Source organism: Quercus robur, chromosome 3, assembly GCF_932294415.1.
Source record: "Quercus robur chromosome 3, dhQueRobu3.1, whole genome shotgun sequence".
In the NCBI taxonomy this organism is placed as follows: Eukaryota; Viridiplantae; Streptophyta; class Magnoliopsida; order Fagales; family Fagaceae; genus Quercus; species Quercus robur.
This window is the reverse complement of record NC_065536.1, coordinates 28,328,857-28,349,473: the sequence shown is the minus strand read 5'-3', so window position 1 is coordinate 28,349,473 and position 20,617 is coordinate 28,328,857. Positions and strand designations below refer to the sequence as shown.

General features: G+C 46.8%; 1 protein-coding gene across 3 annotated transcripts in view; it reads right to left on the bottom strand.

Annotated features, from left to right (window-relative positions):
- LOC126717703 (1-aminocyclopropane-1-carboxylate oxidase homolog 4-like) overlaps window positions 1–9,459 on the bottom strand; it is a 49,210-nt gene extending 39,751 nt beyond the window's left edge. The window contains exon 1 of one of the 3 annotated variants that reach the window (XM_050419551.1): window positions 8,913–9,459. In XM_050419551.1, coding sequence (XP_050275508.1) covers window positions 8,913–9,370 — 458 coding nt within the window. In that variant the 5' untranslated portion in view covers window positions 9,371–9,459. The remainder of the gene's footprint in view (window positions 1–8,912) is intronic. The other 2 variants (XM_050419553.1, XM_050419552.1) reach the window with 2 other exon arrangements.
- Window positions 9,460–20,617: the final 11,158 nt, after the last annotated feature.

Here is a 20,617-nt window from a genome sequence, read left to right as displayed (position 1 = left end):
AAGTTTGTTTTACAACTGTGTTGTTATTTTTCAGGCAATGGTCATGATGAAGGGGCTGATGGGACGGTGCCTCAGCCAAGAGACGGCCTTGGATCGTGTACGGGCCAAGGCGGAGAAGACGGAGGAAGAACTCCTCCAACTGCGAAACTGGAGACCCAAAATAGAGAAAAAGCTTGAGCTGTCGGAGAAGGCAAGGAAGAGCCTTGAACAGACGACGGAGGAGGCAAAGAAGGCTCTAGAGAGCAAGGGCAAAGAGATAGCCGAGCTGAAAAACGAAGTCCGTCAGGCTAAGGACGCGGCGGTCCGTGAATACCGTGACTCCGACGCCCTAATCACTGAGCTGGGCGATTCTTTCCATCAGGGCTTCATGGATGCCCTCCGTCAAGTCAGGCAAGCTTATCCAGACGTGGACCCTTCCAAGTTCAAAGTTGAAGACCCGGTCCAGTCATCCGTCGTGCCTGTTGCCTCCGAGGATACAGACGACCTCTTTGATGTCGACGACGCAGTTGTTGACGGGGCATCTGCCCCATCAAAAGTTGACCAAGTTGAGCCTGACACGGAGGCGGTTCCACAGCCCGTCGATAATGCGGACAAGGCTCAGTAGAAGGATTTTTATTTTTATTTTATTTTATTATTTTTCTTTTTGGAACAATTCTCATCCGTTGTTGATGATGTGTAAACATTGCCGTTTAATGGCCCATTTTGTTAAATGAATCCGTGCACTTCATTTTATATGTTTTGAATTTTGTCGTTGCTTGACCTGTTTACATCCGCTTGCGTTTAAGTATGTTTTTTGATCTTAAAAACTTATTCTTTGCAAAACCTGTGGAATGCTCCGTCCACCTTGTTGATACTACTTTGTTATCTAAGATAATTAGTCCGTCTTCTTTGCTTCATCTTATTTCCGTCCACGTTGCGGACGATCCGTCCAACCTGTGAACTTTAAGTGGTCATTTTGTGGACTAAGTTATCCTCATTTAGTATAGTCCGTCCACCTTGTGGTGATCGTCCTTGTAGGATTACCCGTCCATCTCGTGGACTTAATGTGGACTTGAAGTGGTCGTCCATGCAGGATGATCTGTCCATCTTGTGGACATAAAGCGATCGTCCTTGCAGGACGGTCCGTCCATCTTGTGGACTTATATTTTGTCCGTCCATATTGTGGACTTAGGGTTATCGTCCCTGTAGGACGATCCGTCCATCTTGCGGACTTCTGTTGTGTCCGTCCATCTTGTGGACTTAATGTTATCATCCGTGTAGGATGATCCGTCCACCTTGTGGACTTAGGGTGATCGTCCCTGTAGGAATATCCGTCCATCTTGTGGACTTAAGGTTATCATCCTTGTAGGATGATCCGTCCACCTTGCGGACTTAGGGTGATCGTCCACGTAGGACGATCCGTCCATCTTGTGGACTTCATAGTTTATCCGTCCATCTTGTGGACTTAAGGTTATCATCCCTGTTGGATGATCCGTCCACCTTGTGGACTTAGGGTGATCATCCTTGTAGGACGATCCGTCCATCTTGTGGACTTCATATTGTATCCGTCCATCTTGTGGACTTAGGGTGATCGTCCACCCTTTGGATGATCCGTCCACCTTGTGGATCGTCCATGTAGGACGATCCGTCCATCTTGTGGACTTAGGGTGATCGTCCCTGTAGGAATATCCGTCCATCTTGTGGACTTAAGGTTATCATCCCTGTAGGATGATCCGTCCACCTTGCGGACTTAGGGTGATCGTCCACGTAGGACGATCCGTCCATCTTGTGGACTTCATAGTTTATCCGTCCATCTTGTGGACTTATGGTTATCACCCCTGTAGGATGATCCGTCCACCCTGTGGACTTCATTTTGTTTCCGTTAACTTTGTGGACAATTGCAATGACATACATTCAAGTAGAAGATCAAAATTGCATCTGACTATAGAAATGCGTAAAGGAAAAGTGCCTGCCCCCTTGGGCTTAAAAAAGGCACGACAATATTGTAGCAAAAATATAGTTAAACAGTTGAAAGAAAAGTTAATAATGCCAAAAAGTCTTAAAAGAAAAACTGGTTGTCGTGTCGCTATCACTGGTAGTATTTCCTCAAGTGCTCGGCATTCCACGGATGTGGTAGCTTTTCTCCGTCTATTGTCTCCAGGTGGTATGTCCCTTTCCTTTTCCACGACGTAACTCTGTAGGGTCCTTCCCAGTTGGGGCCTAGTTTTCCCTGTGTAGGGTCTCTAGTTGTACCCATGACCCTCCTGAGTACGAGGTCTCCTACTTGGAAGCTTCTTTGTCGGACACGGGAGTTGAAATGTCTGGACATGCGATCCTGGTATCTAGCGATCCTCTGTTCTGCTGCCGACCTGACCTCATCTATAAGGTCCAGCTGTAGCCTCATGGATTCGTCATTCCTTCCCTCGTCGTGGTTGTGAACCCTGTAGCTTGTGAGCCCAACTTCCGCTGGGATGACTGCCTCGCTCCCGTATGTCAGTCGAAACGGTGTCTCTCCTGTCGGAGTCCTCGCCGTTGTCCTATATGCCCACAGTATGCTTGGCAGTTCTTCTGGCCATATGCCATTTGCCCCCTCGAGCCGAGTCTTGATAATCTTTAGCAGGGATCGGTTTGTGACCTCAACCTGACCGTTAGCCTGAGGATGGGCGGGGGACGAGTAGTGGTTTTTTATTCCTAGCTGTGAGCAGAAATCACGGAAGGGGCCGTTATCGAACTGCCTCCCGTTATCTGAGACAAGGACTCTAGGAATACCAAACCTACATACTATGTTCCGCTAGACAAAACTTCTAATGTTCTTTTCTGTAATGGTGGCCAAGGCTTCCGCTTCTACCCATTTCGTGAAGTAGTCAATGCCCACTACCAAGAACTTTAGCTGCCTTATCGCCGTTGGGAAAGGTCCCATGATGTCCAGTCCCCACTGAGCGAACGGCCATGGAGCCGTTATGGGGGTTAACTCTTCAGCTGGCTGTCCGATAAAATTGCTGAACCTCTGGCATTTGTCGCATCTTTTAACGTAGGACTCAGCATCCTTTTGCATGGTCGGCCAGTAATACCCAGCTCGTAGCAGTTTGTGCACCAACGACCGCGATCCAGAATGATTCCCGCATATTCCTTCGTGTACTTCCCTCATCACGTAGTCTGCCTCTTCAACCCCGAGACATCTTAGGTAAGGACGGGAGAAACCTCTCTTGTAAAGAATGTCTTTTATCAAGACGAACCTTGCTGCTCGGACTTTTAACTTTCTCGCTGCCTCCTTCTCTTCAGGCAATATCCCGTCCTTTAGGTATGAAGTTATCTGCGTAGTCCAGTTTCTTTCGGAGCGTATCTCCTGCATGTTGTCGGGGTCTATTAGCGGAAAGATTTGAACAAAGGAAAGCACATTACCCGGTGTTATCATATGTTCTGCTGAAGCGGCTTTGGCTAGCCGATCAGCGGGCTCATTGTCTCCCCTGGGGATCTGGACGAATATTGCTTTTAGCCCGTCGACTCTAGCCCTCACTTGATCAAGATATCTCTTCAACCTTTCCCCTTTGCATTCATAATCTCCGTTTACTTGATTGGTCACGACTTGAGAGTCGCAATGCACGACCACACTTTCAGCTCCGGCGGCTTTGGCTAGGTCGAGTCCTGCTGCTACCGCTTCGTATTCTGCTTCGTTGTTGGTAATGGGGAAGTCGAGACGGACCATAGATTCAATCTCGTCTCCTTCAGGTGACAGCAATATTATGCCGGCTCCTCCAACTCGCTTATTGGATGATCCGTCGGTGTAGATGTTCCACTGGGGGGGTTCTTCTGCCCCCTTATCCGCGTCATGCGTAAACTCTGCTATGAAGTCGGCTACAGCTTGTCCTTTAATGGCCACACGTGGACGGTATTTGATGTCAAACTCACTCAATTCTATTGCCCACAGCGTCAGTCGACCTGCGGCCTCAGGATTACTTAGTGCCCTTCGCAAGGGCTTGTCGGTCATTACGTTCACGGTATGGGCTTGAAAGTAGGGCTTGAGCTTGCGAGCCGCCGTGACCAACGCAAAAGCGAGTTTCTCCATAGGTTGGTATCTTTCCTCGGCACCGCGGAGCGCCCGGCTGGCGTAGTACACGGGCTTCTGTGCCTTGTCCTCCTCTCTGATTAAGGCCGCGCTGACGGCCACAGTGGAGACGGCCAAATAGAGGAAGAGCTCTTCACCTGGTTGCGAGGGGCTCAGTAGAGGTGGTGAAGATAGATAGGTTTTTAACTCCTCGAATGCTCGTTGACACTCGTCCGTCCACTCGAATGACTTTTTCAATGTTCGGAAGAAAGGTAAACATTTGTCCGTCGCTCTCGACACGAATCTATTCAATGCCGCTACCTTGCCGTTAAGGCTCTGTACTTCCTTCACGTTTCTCGGGGGGGCCATCTCCATTATGGCTCGGATTTTGTCCGGGTTAGCTTCAATCCCCCTTTGAGATACCATGAATCCTAGGAATTTTCCTGCCGTTACACCAAACGCGCACTTTCCTGGATTGAGCTTCATGTTGTAGGATCGAAGTGTGCCGAATGTTTCCTTGAGATCTTCCAAATGGTCTTCCTCCTTCCGGCTCTTCACCAGCATGTCGTCGACATAAACTTGGACGTTCCTCCCGATTTGCTGTGCGAACATCTTGTTCATTAGTCTCTGGTATGTTGCCCCTGCATTCTTCAGACCGAATGGCATTACTTTGTAACAGAAGAGACCTTGACTGGTTACAAACGAAGTCTTCTCCTGGTCGTCCTCGTGCGTGCGGATCTGGTTATAACCCGAGAAAGCATCCATGAAGCTTAGCAATTGGTGTTGAGCCGTCGAGTCCACTAGGATGTCGACCCTTGGAAGGGGATAGCTATCTTTGGGGCATGCTTTGTTAAGATCGGTGAAGTCCACGCACATCCGCCATTTGCCACTCGTTTTCTTCACCATTACCACATTCGCCAGCCAATCGGGGTAGTAGACTTCCCTGATGAAGCTTGCATCTTGGAGTTTGCGGACCTCTTCCGCTATTGCTTGGTCTCGTTCCGGGGCGAATACTCTCTTCTTTTGTCGGACGGGTGGAAACGAGGGCAACACGTTTAACTTATGTACCATGACCGAGGGATCGATTCCTGGCATATCGTCATGGCTCCAGGCGAACACATCCTTATTGCTTCTCAAGAAAGCCACGAGCTCTTGACGGATTGCGGGTTTTGCAAGCGTTCCGATCCTGGTGGTTCGGTCTGGATTGGAACCGTCGAGAGTTATCTCCTCTAGCTTCTCTGTAGGTTCTGTCGTCGTTCGGTGTTCTTCTATGTTCAAAGCCTGGATCTGGTCTTCCACCTCCATCATAGCTACGTAGCATTCTCGTGCGGCAATTTGACTTCCGCGTAGCTCTCTTACCCCATACTCTGTTGGGAACTTGATCATCAGGTGGTAAGTTGATGTTGCCGCCTTCCACGAGTTGAGCGTGGGTCGCCCAATAATAGCATTGTAGGCTGACGAGCAATCGACCACCAAGAATGTTACGTCCTTGGTGATTTGTTGTGGGTAATCTCCTACCGTCACCGATAACGTGACTGCGCCCAAAGGGAATATTCTACTCCCTCCGAAACCAACGAGCGGGGCGTTTGTTGGTATCAGCAGCTCCCTATCAATCCTCATTTGTTGGAACGCCGGATAATACAAGATGTCGGCCGAACTACCGTTGTCGACCAACACTCGGTGGATGTTGTAGTCGCCTGCCCGCAAGGTGACGACGAGGGCATCGTCGTGTGGATGGTGTAGGCACCTTGCATCCTCTTCCGAGAACCCGATAATAGGGCCTTCCCTTCTTGCCATCTTTGGCACTGTGCCTGCTAATTGGACATTCTGTACCATCCGAAGATATGTTTTGCGAGCCTTTTTTGACGATCCGGCCGCACCTGTTCCTCCAATTATCATCCTTATGTCCCCCAATGGGGGCCTTGGTCGCTCGTTCTCTCGGCGGGGGTGTTGTTCTTGTGGGGGTTGATCCGTTCTCTCCTTACTGACGAACTTCTTCAATTTCCCTTGTCGGATAAGGGTTTCGATTTGTTGCTTCAAATCATAGCAGTCGGCCGTGTCGTGACCATGGTCACGGTGGAAGCGGCAGTATTTGTCTCTGGACCTTTTGTTGGGATCACTCTTCAGCTTTCCCGGAAACGTCAGGGATCCTTCGTCCTTAATCTGCATTAGGACTTGGTCTATCGGGGCGGTCAACGGAGTGAAACTTGTGAACCTTCCGGCCATTGGTTTTGGGCGTCTCTCCTCCCTTCGATCTCCCATCCGTCCTCTCTTTCGCCCCTGGTCCTGTCGGGGGTCCTCTTGTCTGTCCCTTTTCTTGGGTCTGTCTTCTCGGGCTAACAATGCGTCTTCAGCGTTCATGTACTTGGTGGCCCTGTAAAGCACCTCTGACATGGTCTTTGGGTCGTTTTTGTATAGGGAGAACAAAAACTTACCCCCCTTCAGCCCGTTCGTGAACGCTGCCACCAATATCTTGTCGTCGGCTTCGTCGATCGTGAGCGCTTCTTTATTGAAGCGTGATATGTAGGCCCGTAACGTCTCCTCCTCTCTCTGCTTGATATTCATTAAACAAGCTGTGGACTTCTTATACCGATGTCCTCCGATGAAGTGCGTAGTGAACTGAGCGCTCAGCTCCCTGAAGGTGCCGATGGAGTTTGGTGTCAGCCGGCTGAACCAAATCCTTGCCGCGCCCTTCAGGGTTGTAGGGAATGCCCTACACATAATTGCGTCCGCCACTCCCTGAAGGTGCATCAGGGTCTTGAAGGTCTTTAGGTGATCGAGGGGGTCCTTGATTCCGTCATAACTGTCCATGCTCGGCATGCGGAACTTACTCGGCAGGGGGAAGGAGTTGACGGACGCCGTAAATGGCGAGTCAGTCCGGTTGACAAGGTCGTCAAGATCGCTGGACACTCGCCCCTTGAGAGCGTTCATCAGGACTTCCATCTGTTCCTTCATCGCCTGCATCTCCGCGATGATGGGTTATGGAGCTGTGTCCGTCACTGAGGGGATGCTAGCGTCCCGTCGCACTTGTTTGCTCGAGGCGTTACTCTCCTGTGGTCCGTCATTATTTCTCCTTTCCTCACTGTTCCCTTCTTGATCTTCTCCTTGGCTATTCACGGCTGCACTCTTTTGATTCAGCTGCTCCGTCAGGTCGTGGTTTTGTTTGGTGAGGCGCTCCACGGCTGCGGCGAGCGTCTTGACCTGTCTCTCAAGGGCAGTCGTAGGGGCTTCTTCTTGGACGTCATTTGTGGTTGCCATCGAGCGCGTGAGTACCATGTAACTCCTTTATCTAGGAAATGTTACCGTACCCGGTCGTGTTTCCCACAGACGGCGCCAACTGATGACGTCGAAAATTGTCACCAATGGGTCACACCGTACTCGCGACTCGAATCGAACCTGCACGACAAGAACAATCGACGGACGTCCTTCAAAGAGCACCGGTGTGGTGCCGGCCAAAGGTTCTCTGACGGTCAAGTTAGAATTGTTCTGTTTTACTTAGAGCGTTAGAGAGGGTCAATTAAAGCGTACCTCGATTACTGTGGGTATTAGACCTTTTATAGTGATAGAGGGTTGACTTTACCTTTTTGGTTTTCACATCTTTTCAATGTGGGACTCTAGTCCCAATTCTTCTAAGCGTGGTGAGCAAGGATTCCCGTTTCCGGATCATGGGCCCTTATTGGGCCTGTCAGCGATGGGCCTTCAAAGCGCGTGGGATAGCCCTTGCACAGGCCCAACAGTCCCAACCCGTTAGGCCCGTTCAGGTGGGCCCTTCAAGAACGGCCGTCAGGCCCGTTCAGGTGGGCCCGTCAATCAGGGCCGTCATGCCCGTCCAAGTGGGCCCGTCATGTATTCCGCATTTCTAACCGTCTTCAATAACATTAGTAAATGAAAAATGTTTTCCACGTTGAACGCAAAATGATGGAAAATGCTTTATGCTTTTTTAAAATATAAAACATTTTTAAGATAAATCATGGCTTTGATTGCATTTGGCATTGACTTAAAAAGTCAGTTTATTTTAATATTTAACTTATTTTTGTTATTATTTATGAATCTCACTATATTTTTTGTAATATTCATGGATTCCACTGTATTATTTTAGTTAACTTTTACTTTTATTTAATTTAAAGTACTTTCAGACAAAAAGTTTACAGTTTCAACTAAATAAACTGTATCTAAATGAACACAAAGTGTCTATCAACCTTACTCCTTTCAACTCTTCTCTGCCTCACTACAACCTCCTCTAAATTGATGAGTTTTAAATTATTTTACTTTTAAAATGATAAGATTTAATTTATTACTTTTAAAAATGTAAGGCTTAAGTTGTTACACTCCATTAAAGCATAAACTATAAGAGCATCCGTAGCAGATGTTCCAAAAATTATGCCATTTTACCACATCAAATGCCTACTTTATTATTTTACCACATCATTTTACAACATCTCATTTATCAGATGTTTTATAATTCAATTCTATACATTAAAATAATATTTACTACACATTAAAATAATATTTACTACACATCAACACAATAAACAAACAACAAACAATATACCACATCTCTTCCGTACCGTGGCAAATTTGCCACGGTACTGTTCAATGTTGCAAAAAAAATAAAATTTACCACATCTACTAAATGGGCTAAAATTGGGTTTGGTGTGGGATATGTGCCAAATATTTAGCATTTGGCACATATCCCACATCTAGTGTGGGTGCTCTAATACATAGGATTTAATATGTAATTTAAACCATTTATTTTGCGTGTTGCAAGTTGCAATGCAACAATACAATAGAAGAAAATTATATATTTCTATAATATTTTAATAGGAAAAAAATTTAAAAGGATAAACCATTTTTTTTTTTTTTTTAATTTAAAGGTCTGTATACGTACCTCCAACTTGCAGCTTTGGAGTTGTACAAATCCACGTTAGAAATGTAAGATACGCCTGTTCCTGGCCCTCTAGTATAGAACCGCGCCTTAGTCTCCGTTGGTTCCTCGTGGAACCCTTTGATTGATTCAATCGTACGGTCCAGAACTCCCAGGGGTACACCATGATTGATAATCTGGAAGAACCCGAAACTTGAACAGGCTTGTCTGATTTGGTCAACGATAAGGGAGCGGTTGTGGTGAGAGTCAACGCCAGAGAGGTCGATTGTGGGGATGACGAGGTCGGGTCGGGTTTTGGATCCGGGTTTGAGTTGGGACAGAACATCGGGTGGGTGAACGAAGAAACGAGGGATGGTGGTTATGCCGGAGTCGACAAGGCCTTTAACTCCGATCTTTGATTCGTCAAACTGCTTTACTTCTTTCACTCTGTCGTATTCTTCGTCGTTAACGTTGGTTGCCATGACTTCTATCTCTCTTTTTCTTTCCAGTTGTTGCGTGTTGTGTTTTTTTTTCTTCTTATGTTATTTCTTTTATGAGGAGGAGAGGTGGTTTTTTAAAAGAAACCAAAACAAGGAAACAATTGAAAATATTGTGGTTTTTTTTTGGGTTGGTGAGGTGGTACGACACTAGACCAATCTCACAATTTTCAACCTCACATACTCACACTATTTGGACTTTGTGGGTAGCTTGCTTCATGGAGGGAAGAGTCATACGTGGACTTTGGGATGGGTAGCTTTGATTTCAGTTTAAAATGTAATTTAAAATTATTATATTTTTCAATCACAAAAAGTCAAAAACATCATAATTGTGAAAGGATTTAGAGCATTTGCAGCAGTAAAGTTAAAAAACTATAATGTTATTTTAGCTTCACCAATATACCAAAAAAGGCTTGCAGCAGTGGAGGCAAACTTATAAATTTTAGTTGATTTGCTGCAGTGCACATCTATTTATAGATGTGTACTATAGCAGACATCTAAAAAAAAAAAAAGTTTATTCCAACACCGATTAAAATAATACAACTCACTTTATTTTTTTTCATTTCTTTTATTCTATCTCACCGTGCACTCTCATCATCACTCTCAAGCTCTCATCAGTTCTCTCAAGCTCTCATCTCTCTCATCTCTCAAGCTCTCATCTCACTCATCAAGCTCTCATCTCCCAGCCCACACCGTCGCCATCCCACGCCATCCCAGCCCACGCCGTCTGTTAAGCTCTCATCTCTCTCATCAAGCTCTCATCTCTCTCATCTCCCAGCCCACGCCGTCATCATCTTAGCCATCCCAACCCATGCCTCAACCCACGCCTCAGCCCACGTCGTCCCAGCCGATCCACTTCAGGTCAGTGCTCTCTCTTCTTTTATAGTGAATTTTTTCATCTAGGTGTTTGTTGTTTTGGCTTAATTTTTTTGGGTTTAGTGTTATTTTGTGGTGAAAAATGGTGTTGTTGCTATGTTGTTTTGGGCAAATGGTGTTATTTTTTTGCTGTTTTTCTGGGTATAACATCTGAATGTAGGAATGTATTGAGAATTTTCTGTTTGCAGGAATTTGTTGTGTGGTTTCTGTGGTCTTTATAATTTGTGCAGGGAAGTTTACATGTTTTGTTGTCTTTGTAATTTGTTGTGAAGAGGATAAAATATGATCCTGATGGGCCTATGGTAATGGGCTTGACGGATAGGAACTGTTGGGCCAATGTAGAGATGATCCAACGCTCATTAAAGGCCCATCGCTAAAAGGCACAGTAAGGGCCCAGGATCTGAGATCTCTATCGCTCATTGCCTAGAAACGCCCTAGAATCCCAATATGGAAATCCGAGTATAAGGGTGATTCTAGGAGACACGCACGCTGAAAATAGATCTCCTCTATAAGGAAAACCTTGCTCACCACGCTCAGAAAGACTTGAAGTAGAGTCCCATATGGAAAAAACTTCTACACCAAGAAGGAAAAGCTGACTCTCTACTACTATAAAAGTCCTAATACCCTCACGAATCAAGGTACGCATAATTGACCCTCTCTAGCACTTTAGAGTTGTGAGAATAGTTCTAACTTGACCTTCGGAGAGTATTTGGCCGACACCACACCGGTGCTCTCTAAGGTTTTTCTCGATTGTTTTGTTGTGCAGGTTCGCTTTGAGTCACGAGTGCTGTGTGACCTATTGGTGATATTTTCAGCATCATCAGTTGGTGCCGTCTGTGGGGAACGTAGCACATTATCGCTTCCTAGACAAAAGAGTTACATGGTACTCATTCGCTCAATGGCGACCACTAACGACGTTCAAGAAGAAGAAGCCCCTATGACTACTCTTGAGAGACAGGTCAGAACGCTCGCCACAGCCGTGGAGCGCCTCACTAAACAAAACCACGACCTAGAAGAGCAGCTGAACCAGAAAAATGCGGCTCCCAATAACCAAGGAGCAGATCAAGAAGGGACCAGCGCTAAAAGGAGGAATCACGAAGGACCACAGGCTAGCAACGCCCCAAGCAGACCAGAGCAACGGGACACGAGCATTCCTTTTCTTGCAGATACGGCTTCGCCACCCATCATCGCGAAGATGCAAGCGATGAAGGAATAGATGGAAGTAATGATGAACGCTCTCAAGGGACGAGTGTCTAGTGATCTTGACGACCTTGTCAACCGGACTGACTCGCCATTTACGACAACCGTCAACTCCTTCCCCCTGCCAAGCAAGTTCCGCATGCCAAATATAGATAGTTATGACGGGGTCAAGGACTCTCTAGATCACCTAGAGACCTTCAAGACCCTAATGCACCTTCAGGGAGTGGCAGATGCGATTATGTGTAGGGCCTTTCCTACAACCCTAAAGGGCGCAGCAAGGATTTGTTTCAGCCGACTAGCACCCAACTCCATCAGCACCTTCAAGGAGCTAAGCGCTCAATTTACTACGCACTTCATCAGAGGACATCGGTATAAGAAGTCCACAGCTTGTTTAATGAATATCAAGCAGCGAGAGGAGGAGACGTTAAGGGCCTACATATCACCCTTCAATAGAGAGGCGCTCTCGATCGACGAAGCCGACGACAAGATACTAGTAGTAGCATTCACAAATGGGCTGAAAGGGGGTAAGTTTTTGTTCTCCCTATACAAAAACGACCCAAAGACCATGTCAGAGGTGCTTTACAGGGCCACCAAATATATGAACGCTGAAGACGCGCTGTTGGCCAGAGAAGAGAGGCCCAAGAAAAGAGACAGGCAAGAAGACTCCCGACAGGACCAGGGGCGGAAGAAAGGCAGGATAGGAGACCGAAGGGAGGAGAGACGCCCTAAACCCATGGGAGGAAGATTCACAAGTTTCACCCCGTTAACCACCCCGATAGACCAAGTCCTAATGCAAATTAAGGACGAAAGGGCCCTGACGTTTCCGGGAAAGCTGAAAAGTGATCCCAACAAACGATCTAGGGACAAATATTGCTGCTTCCACCGTGACCATGGTCACGACACAACCGATTGCTACGACTTGAAGCAGCAAATTGACGCCCTTATCCGACAAGGAAAGCTGCAAAAGTTCGTCAGCAATGAGAGAACAGATCCAGCCCCACAAGAACAACACCCCTGGCGAGAGAACGAGCGACCAAGACCCCCCATAGGGGACATAAGGATGATAATCGGAGGAACAGTTGCAGCCGGGTCTTCAAAAAAGGCTCGCAAAACGTACCTCCGGATGGTACAGAGCATCCAGCTGACGGGCACCATGCCGAAGATAGCAAGAAGAGAAGGCCCCATTATCGGGTTCGCAGAAGAAGATGCACGACGCCTACACCATCCACACGATGATGCCCTCGTCGTTAGCATGTGGGTAGGAGACTACAACATGCACCGGGTGTTGGTCGACAACGGTAGCTCAGTTGATATCTTGTACTATCCGGCGTTCCAGCAAATGAGGATTGACAAGGAGCGATTAATGCCGACGAACGCCCCGTTTGTTGGTTTCGGAGGGAGCCGGGTATTCCCTTTGGGCGCGGTCATGTTATTAGTGACGGTAGGCGATTACCCCCAGCAAATCACCAGGGACGTAACCTTCCTGGTGGTCGATTGCTCGTCCGCTTACAATGCTATCCTCGGACGACCCACGCTCAACTCGTGGAAGGCGGTGACATCAACTTACCACCTGATGATCAAATTTCTTACGGATTATGGAGTAGTAGAACTGTGCGGAAGTCAAATGGCTGCATGGGAATGCTATGTGGCTATGATGGAGATGGAAGACCAAATCCAGGCCTTGAACATAGAGGAGCACTGAACGGTGCCAGAACCAACAGAGAAGCTAGAGGAGATAACTCTCGACAGCTCCAATCCGGACCGAACAACCAAGATCGGAACGCTCGCCAAACCCGCAATCCGTCAAGAGCTCATAACTTTCTTGACGAGCAATCAAGATGTGTTTGCTTGGAGTCATGACGACATGCCAGGAATTGATCCCTCGGTCATGGTACATAAATTGAATGTATTGCCCTCCTTTCCACCCGTCCGACAGAAGAAAAGAGTGTTCGCCCCGGAACGAGACCAAGCAATAGCGGAAGAAGTCCGCAAACTACAAGAGGCAAGCTTCATTAGGGAAGTCTACTATCTCGATTGGCTGGCAAACGTAGTAATGGTTAAAAAAGCGAACGACAAGTGGCGGATGTGCGTGGACTTCACCGATCTTAACAAAGCGTGTCCCAAAGATAGCTATCCCCTTCCAAGGGTCGACGTCCTAGTAGACTCGACGGCTCAGCACCAGTTACTAAGCTTCATGGACGCTTTCTCAGGTTATAACCAAATCCATATGCACGAGGCTGATCAGGAGAAGACTTCGTTCATGACCAGTCAAGGCCTCTTCTGCTACAAAGTAATGCCATTCGGCCTAAAAAATGCGGGAGCAACATACCAAAGGCTGATGAACAAGATGTTCGCACAGCAAATCGGGAGGAATGTCCAGGTCTACGTTGATGACATGCTAGTGAAGAGCCGGAAGGAGGAAGACCACCTGGAAGATCTTAGGGAAACATTCGGCACGCTTCGATCCTATAACATGAAGCCCAATCCGGGAAAGTGCGCATTCGGCGTAACAGCAGGAAAATTCCTAGGATTCATGGTATCTCAAAGGGGGATTGAGGCTAACCCGGACAAAATCCGAGCCATAATAGAGATGGCCCCCCCGAGAAATGTGAATGAAGTACAAAGCCTTAACGGCAAGGTAGCGGCATTAAATAGATTCGTGTCGAGAGCCACGGACAAGTGTTTGCCCTTCTTTCGCACGTTAAAGAAGTCCTTCGAGTGGACGGATGAGTGTCAGCGAGCATTCGAGGAGTTAAAAGCCTATCTATCTTCACCACCTTTACTGAGCCCCTCGCAACCAGGTGCAGAACTCTTCCTCTACTTGGCTGTCTCCCCTGTCGCAGTCAGCGTGGCCTTAATCAGAGAAGAGGACAAGGTACAGAAGCTCGTATATTACGCCAACCGGGCACTCCGCGGTGCAGAAGAAAGATACCCACCTATGGAGAAACTCGCTTTTGCATTAGTCACGGCGGCTCGCAAGCTCAAGCCCTACTTTCAAGCCCATACCGTGAATGTAATGACCGACAAGCCCTTACGAAGGGCATTGAGCAATCCTGAAGCTGCAGGTCGACTGACGCTGTGGGCGATAGAATTGAGCGAATTTGATATCAAGTACCGCCCACGTGCAGCCATTAAAGGACAGGTCGTAGCTGATTTCATAGCAGAATTTACACGTGACGATTACAAGGGGGCAGAAGAGTCCCCTCAGTGGAGCATATATACTGACGGATCCTCCAATAGGTGAGCCGAGGGAGCCGGCATCGAATTGCTGTCACCTGAAGGAGACAGGATTGAATGTATGGTCCGTCTTGACTTCCCTACCACCAACAATGAAGCGGAATACGAAGCAGTGGTAGCAGGCCTCGACCTAGCCAAAGCCGCAGGAGCTGAGAGCGTAGTCATTTACTACGACTCTCAGGTCGTGACGAATCAAGTAAACGGAGATTACGAATGCAAGGGGGAAAGGATGAAGAGATATCTTGATCAAGTAAGGGCGAGAATTGACGACCTAAAAGCCAAGGTCATCCAAATCCCCAGGGGAGAAAATGAGCTCGCCGACCAGCTAGCCAAAACTGCTTCGGCAGAACATATGATAACACCGGGTAATGTACTTTCTTTTGTTCAGCTTTCTCCACTAATAGACCCCGGCAACATGCAGGAGATATGCTCCGAAAGTAACTGGACCACACAGATAATTTCGTACTTGAAGGACGGGTTACTGCCAGACGAGAAGGAGGCAGCAAGAAAACTAAAGGTCCAGGAGGCAAGGTTCGTCTTGATAAAAGACATCCTGTACAAGAAAGGTTTCTCCCGTCCGTATCTAAGATGCCTGGGTGCCGAAGAGGCGGACTACGTAATGAAGGAAGTACACGAAGGGATATGCGGGAACCATTCTGGATCGAGGTCGTTGGTGCACAAACTGATACGAGCTGGGTATTACTGGCCAACCATGCAGAAGGATGCCGAGTCTTACGTTAAAAGCTGTGACAAATGCCAGAGATTCAGCAACATTATTGGACAGCCAGCCGAGGAGCTGACCCCGATGACGGCTCCATGGCCGTTCGCTCAGTGGGGACTAGACATTATGGGACCTTTCCCAACGGCGATACGACAGCTGAAGTTCTTGGTAGTGGGTATTGACTACTTTACAAAATGGGTAGAAGCGGAAGCTTTGGCCACCATTACGGAGAAGAACATTAGAAGTTTTGTCTGGAGGTGCATCATATGCAGGTTTGGTATTCCTAGAGTCCTTGTCTCAGATAACGGGAGGCAGTTCGACAATGGCCACTTTCGGAATTTCTGCTCACAGCTAGGAATAAAAAACCACTACTCATCACCCGCCCATCCTCAGGCTAATGGCCAGGTTGAAGTCACGAACCGATCCCTGCTTAAAATTATCAAGACTCGGCTCGAGGGGGTAAAGAGCATATGGCCTGAAGAATTGCCAAGCATACTATGGGCATACAGGACAACGGCGAGGACCCCAACAGGAGAGACGCCATTCTGACTAACGTATGGGAGCGAGGCGGTCATCCCGGCAGAAGTTGGGCTCACAAGTTACAGGGTTCATAACCATGACGAGAGCAGGAATGACGAAACAATGCGACTACAGCTGGATTTGATAGACGAGGTTAGGTCGGCAGCGGAGCAAAGGCTAGCTAGATACAAGGATCGCATGGCCAGACAGTACAACTCTCGGGTCCGACACAGAGACTTCCAAGTAGAAGACCTCATACTCAAGAAGGTCATGGGTGCAACTAGAACCCTACACAGGGAAAGCTCGGCCCCAATTGGGAAGGACCTTATTGAGTTACGTCATGGAAAAGGAAAGGAACCTACCACCTGGAGACGACAGACGGAAAGAAACTGCCGCATCCATGGAATGCCGAGCACTTGAGGAAGTACTACTAGTAATAGTAACACGGCGAACAGCAACCAGTTTATCTTAAGTTTTTTAATTATTAGTTTTTCTTTTCAACTATTTTTTGCTACAATCTTGTCGTGCCCTTTTAAGCCCAAGGGGGCAGGCACTTTTCCCTTACGCATTTCTATTAAGAATAATAATCAGATACAATTTTGATTTTCTACATGGATTTGTTATTATTATTATTGCCTACAAAGTGGACAGATCATCCTACGAGGATGACAACTTGAAGTCCAAAATGGACGGATACAAAATAAAGTCCACAAGATAGACGGATCATCCTACAAGGATGACGAGTTGAAGTCCGAAGTGGATGGATACAAAATAAGTCCACAAGATGGACGGATCATCCTACGAGGATAACAACTTGAAGTCCAAAATAGACGGATACAAAATAAAGTCCACAAGATGGACGGATCATCCTACAAGGATGACAACTTGGAGTCCAAAATGGACGGATACAAAATAAGTCCACAAGATGGATGGATCATCCTACAAGGATGACAACTTGAAGTCCAAAATAGACGGATACAAAATAAAGTCCACAAGATGGACGAATCATCCTACAAGGATGACAACTTGGAGTCCAAAATGGACGGATACAAAATAAGTCCACAAGATGGACGGATCATCCTACGAAGATAACAACTTGAAGTCCAAAATGGACGGATACAAAATAAGTCCACAAGATGGACGAATCATCCTACGAGGATAACAACTTGAAGTCCAAAATGGACGGATACAAAATAAAGTCCACAAGATGGACGGATCATCCTACGAGGATAACAACTTGAAGTCCAAAATGGACGGATACAAAATAAAGTCCACAAGATGGACGGATCATCCTACAAGGATGACAACTTGGAGTCCAAAATGGATGGATACAAAATAAGTCCACAAGATGGACAGATCATCCTACATGGATGTCAACTTGAAGTCCAAAATGGACGGATGTAAAATATGTCCACAAAATGGACGGACCATCCCACGAGGATGACGATTGGAAGTCCAAAATGGACAAATCCAAAATAAGTCTACAAAATAGACGGATCATTCTACTAGGATGACGAGTCTAGTCCAGAGCGGATGGATAGACGGGTTTCCAATGAATAAATTCTTTGGAAAAAAAACATACCTATACATGCCAGACCCAATAGTAACAAATAGTTGGACGGATGTAAATAGGTCCCACAATGACAGAATTCAAGCGTAAACTTAGAAAATTCAAAAAATTAAAACATTCAACATATAAAATGGAGTGAACAGATGCATTTGACAAAAAATAGGCCCTTAAAAGGCAATGTTTACATATCATCAACAACGGATGAAAATTGTTCCCCAAGTACATAAAAAAAAATTAAAAAAAAAAAAAAAAAAATCTAGCTACTGAGCTTTGTCCTCATTGACAACGGACTGAGGAACCGTTTCCGTATCAGGCTGAGCTTGTGCAACTTTTGCTGGTGCAGACTCCCCGTCACCAAGGGCATCGTCATCAGCAAAGAGGTCATCTGTATCCTCTGAAGCAGCAGGTACGACGGATGTCTGAGCTGGGTCTTCAACCTTGAACTTTGAAATATCCAAATCCGGATAAGCTTGCTTGACCTGACGGATGGCATCCATGAAACCTTGATGGAAAGAGTCACCTAGCTCAGTAATTAGGGCGTCGGAGTCATGGTACTCACAAACCGCAACGTCCTTAGCCTGACGGACTTCATTTTTCAGATCTTCTATCTCCTTGTCCTTGCTCTCTAGAGTCTTCTTCGCCTCTTCCGTCACCTGTTCAAGGTTTTTCCTTGCCTTCTCGGAAAGTTCAAGCTTCCGCTCCATCTTGGGTTTCCAATTTCGCAACTGAAGTAGTTCTTCCTCCGTCTGCTCCGCTTTCGCTCGTACACGATCCAGGGCCGTCTCATGGCTGAGGCACCGTCCCATCAACCCCTTCATCATGACCATTGCCTAAAAAAAAAATAATGATAGTTATGAAACGAACTATGGGCAAAAAAGATGTAATTTGCATTTGTATAGTAGACGGGCTGTCTTACCTGTGTAATTGCAAAAAGGCCCGTCTCACCCATGGCCTCCGTCGAGTGGTTGCCTAGGTCTTCATAATCCTCCGCCGATATGATGGAGGAAATCTGTTCTAAGGCGTGCTTAGAATCCTCCCGAAGAAGGACGGGTGGCTTCTCTTGATCCTTCGACGGTCCCTTCATGAGGCCCTTGCCGACCCCGTGCTTGATTGGAGTTGCCGTCTTCGGAGGCTCTGCCATTAGTCCGACGACGGGTTCCAAGGACACTTTGGCCTTCTTGGCCTGACGATCCACTTTGGGCGGAGTTTTCCTCTTAGCTGACGGATTGCTTGGGCCCGTCACAGAGGGAGCAACATCGCCGGTCTTCTTTGCGGCTTTGGATCTAATTAAAGCTCTCCTCTTGGCGTCATCCATTTCTAAAACGTGGATGGGGGTATTAGTTATCAAAATAAGACTCGTAACTTATCAAGAATAGGGTGACGAACTTACGCCTCCTAATCTGTGCCTCATACTTGACGGCTGCTGCTGTTGGTTCTGGTCCGTCACAATACCAATGAATGGTCTTAAGTGTCATCAACTTCGCCCAAGTCCTTTCCTCCGGCTGGGACTTTGAGAAGATTTTCTCAAGGAAGGCGAACTCCTTAATATCGACTTGAGGGCGTCGTCTAACTGCAGAGAAGAAAGGACGGTTAGATTGTTTTAAAACATACATAATGAAACAAAGTTAAAATGTTGAGGACGGTCCATACTATACAGGTGTAATATGCCCCAAGTAGTGTCGACGAGCATGTGATCTGTGTCCCCTGGACGACACATCCAACTGTCACCTTCTAGGAAGAAGTAACGGCTCTTCCAATCCCTATTTGAGTTCGGCGTGTCATAGATGACTTTCAATAGCGGACTCATGGGGACGAAGCTATATATTCCCCTAGACCTATCAATTTCATCCGAACGGTAGCAATGAAGGAACTCCCTAATCGTCAGTCTCTTGGCGCCGTCGGACATTGCGCCGTACAAGATCTCCATCGCTATGAAGACCCTCCAAGCATTAGGGGAAATCTGGTTCACGGATAATCCCAAATACCGGAGGAGCTCACGGTGAAGCGAACTCGATGGGAACCTGAGTCCGGCCTTCATCATTTGCTTATATACCCCGACACCTTCTACCCTTTCATAATAACATCTCTCTGATTTATAGGGTAGACGGATGAAAATATTTTCTGGAATTTGATAGTTATCCCTAAAAGTTTTAAAGTGCTTTTCTTTGATGATAGACGAAAAGTAATTCACCGTCCACTCTGGTAGCATGACGAACTCCCTGAGCCCATCAGCACCAACGACGGATCTAACAATCTGTTCCTCACCGTCATCAGAGCCCTCGTCTTGTTCAACCACTTCCATATCCTCATATGTTGAGGATGAGGAGGAGGAGGACGGACTCCTATCATCACGAGGACTATCTTGTTCTCTATGATTGGACAGATATACTTCCTCGTAATCCAGCCCGTCACGAACAACCGACTGATTATTGGACGCACTAGACATTTCCTACATGAAACGACAAGAGCCTAAGACTCTGATGGGTCTATATGTCCATAATGGGTGTGGATTGTAAGGAAAATTAAAACAAGATTGGCTTTGAAAAGAGCACTTACCAATTTTATGAACGAAACGAGGAAGTATAGCACTGACGGTTGAAGCAACTAGACGGTTCAGCCCCTGACAAAACGTGATGGGTATGCTCTGACAGGTGTGACGGGTAAGCTCTGACAGGTTAATTTTTGCTGAAATTGGAGGAATGAGAGGGAATACTCCTTTATTTATAAGGGAAATGCACAGAAGTCGAAGCGTCGCTTCGATCCGAGATAAAACCCAGTCAAATTATGACACGTGTCATCATCATTAATGACTTTCGTACAGCCTGTCTGTAGTTGGTATGGTCGACGGTCTCCTCGTTTGCACCGTCATTCTAGCTTGCATGAACCCGTCAACCCAGTGTGACTGTAACCTTAAAACCTCCTTTTTTGTCTTATTGGTATCATTCCGTCATAAAAAATATCCGTCACGCCCTTACCTTAGGGTCGTCACCCCATGGTTCCTTTGTCCTAAAGCTGACGGACCCTTGGGGTGAAGGGGGCAACTGAAGAGGATAAAATATGATCCTGACGGGCCTATGGTAATGGGCTTGATAGATAGGAACTGTTGGGC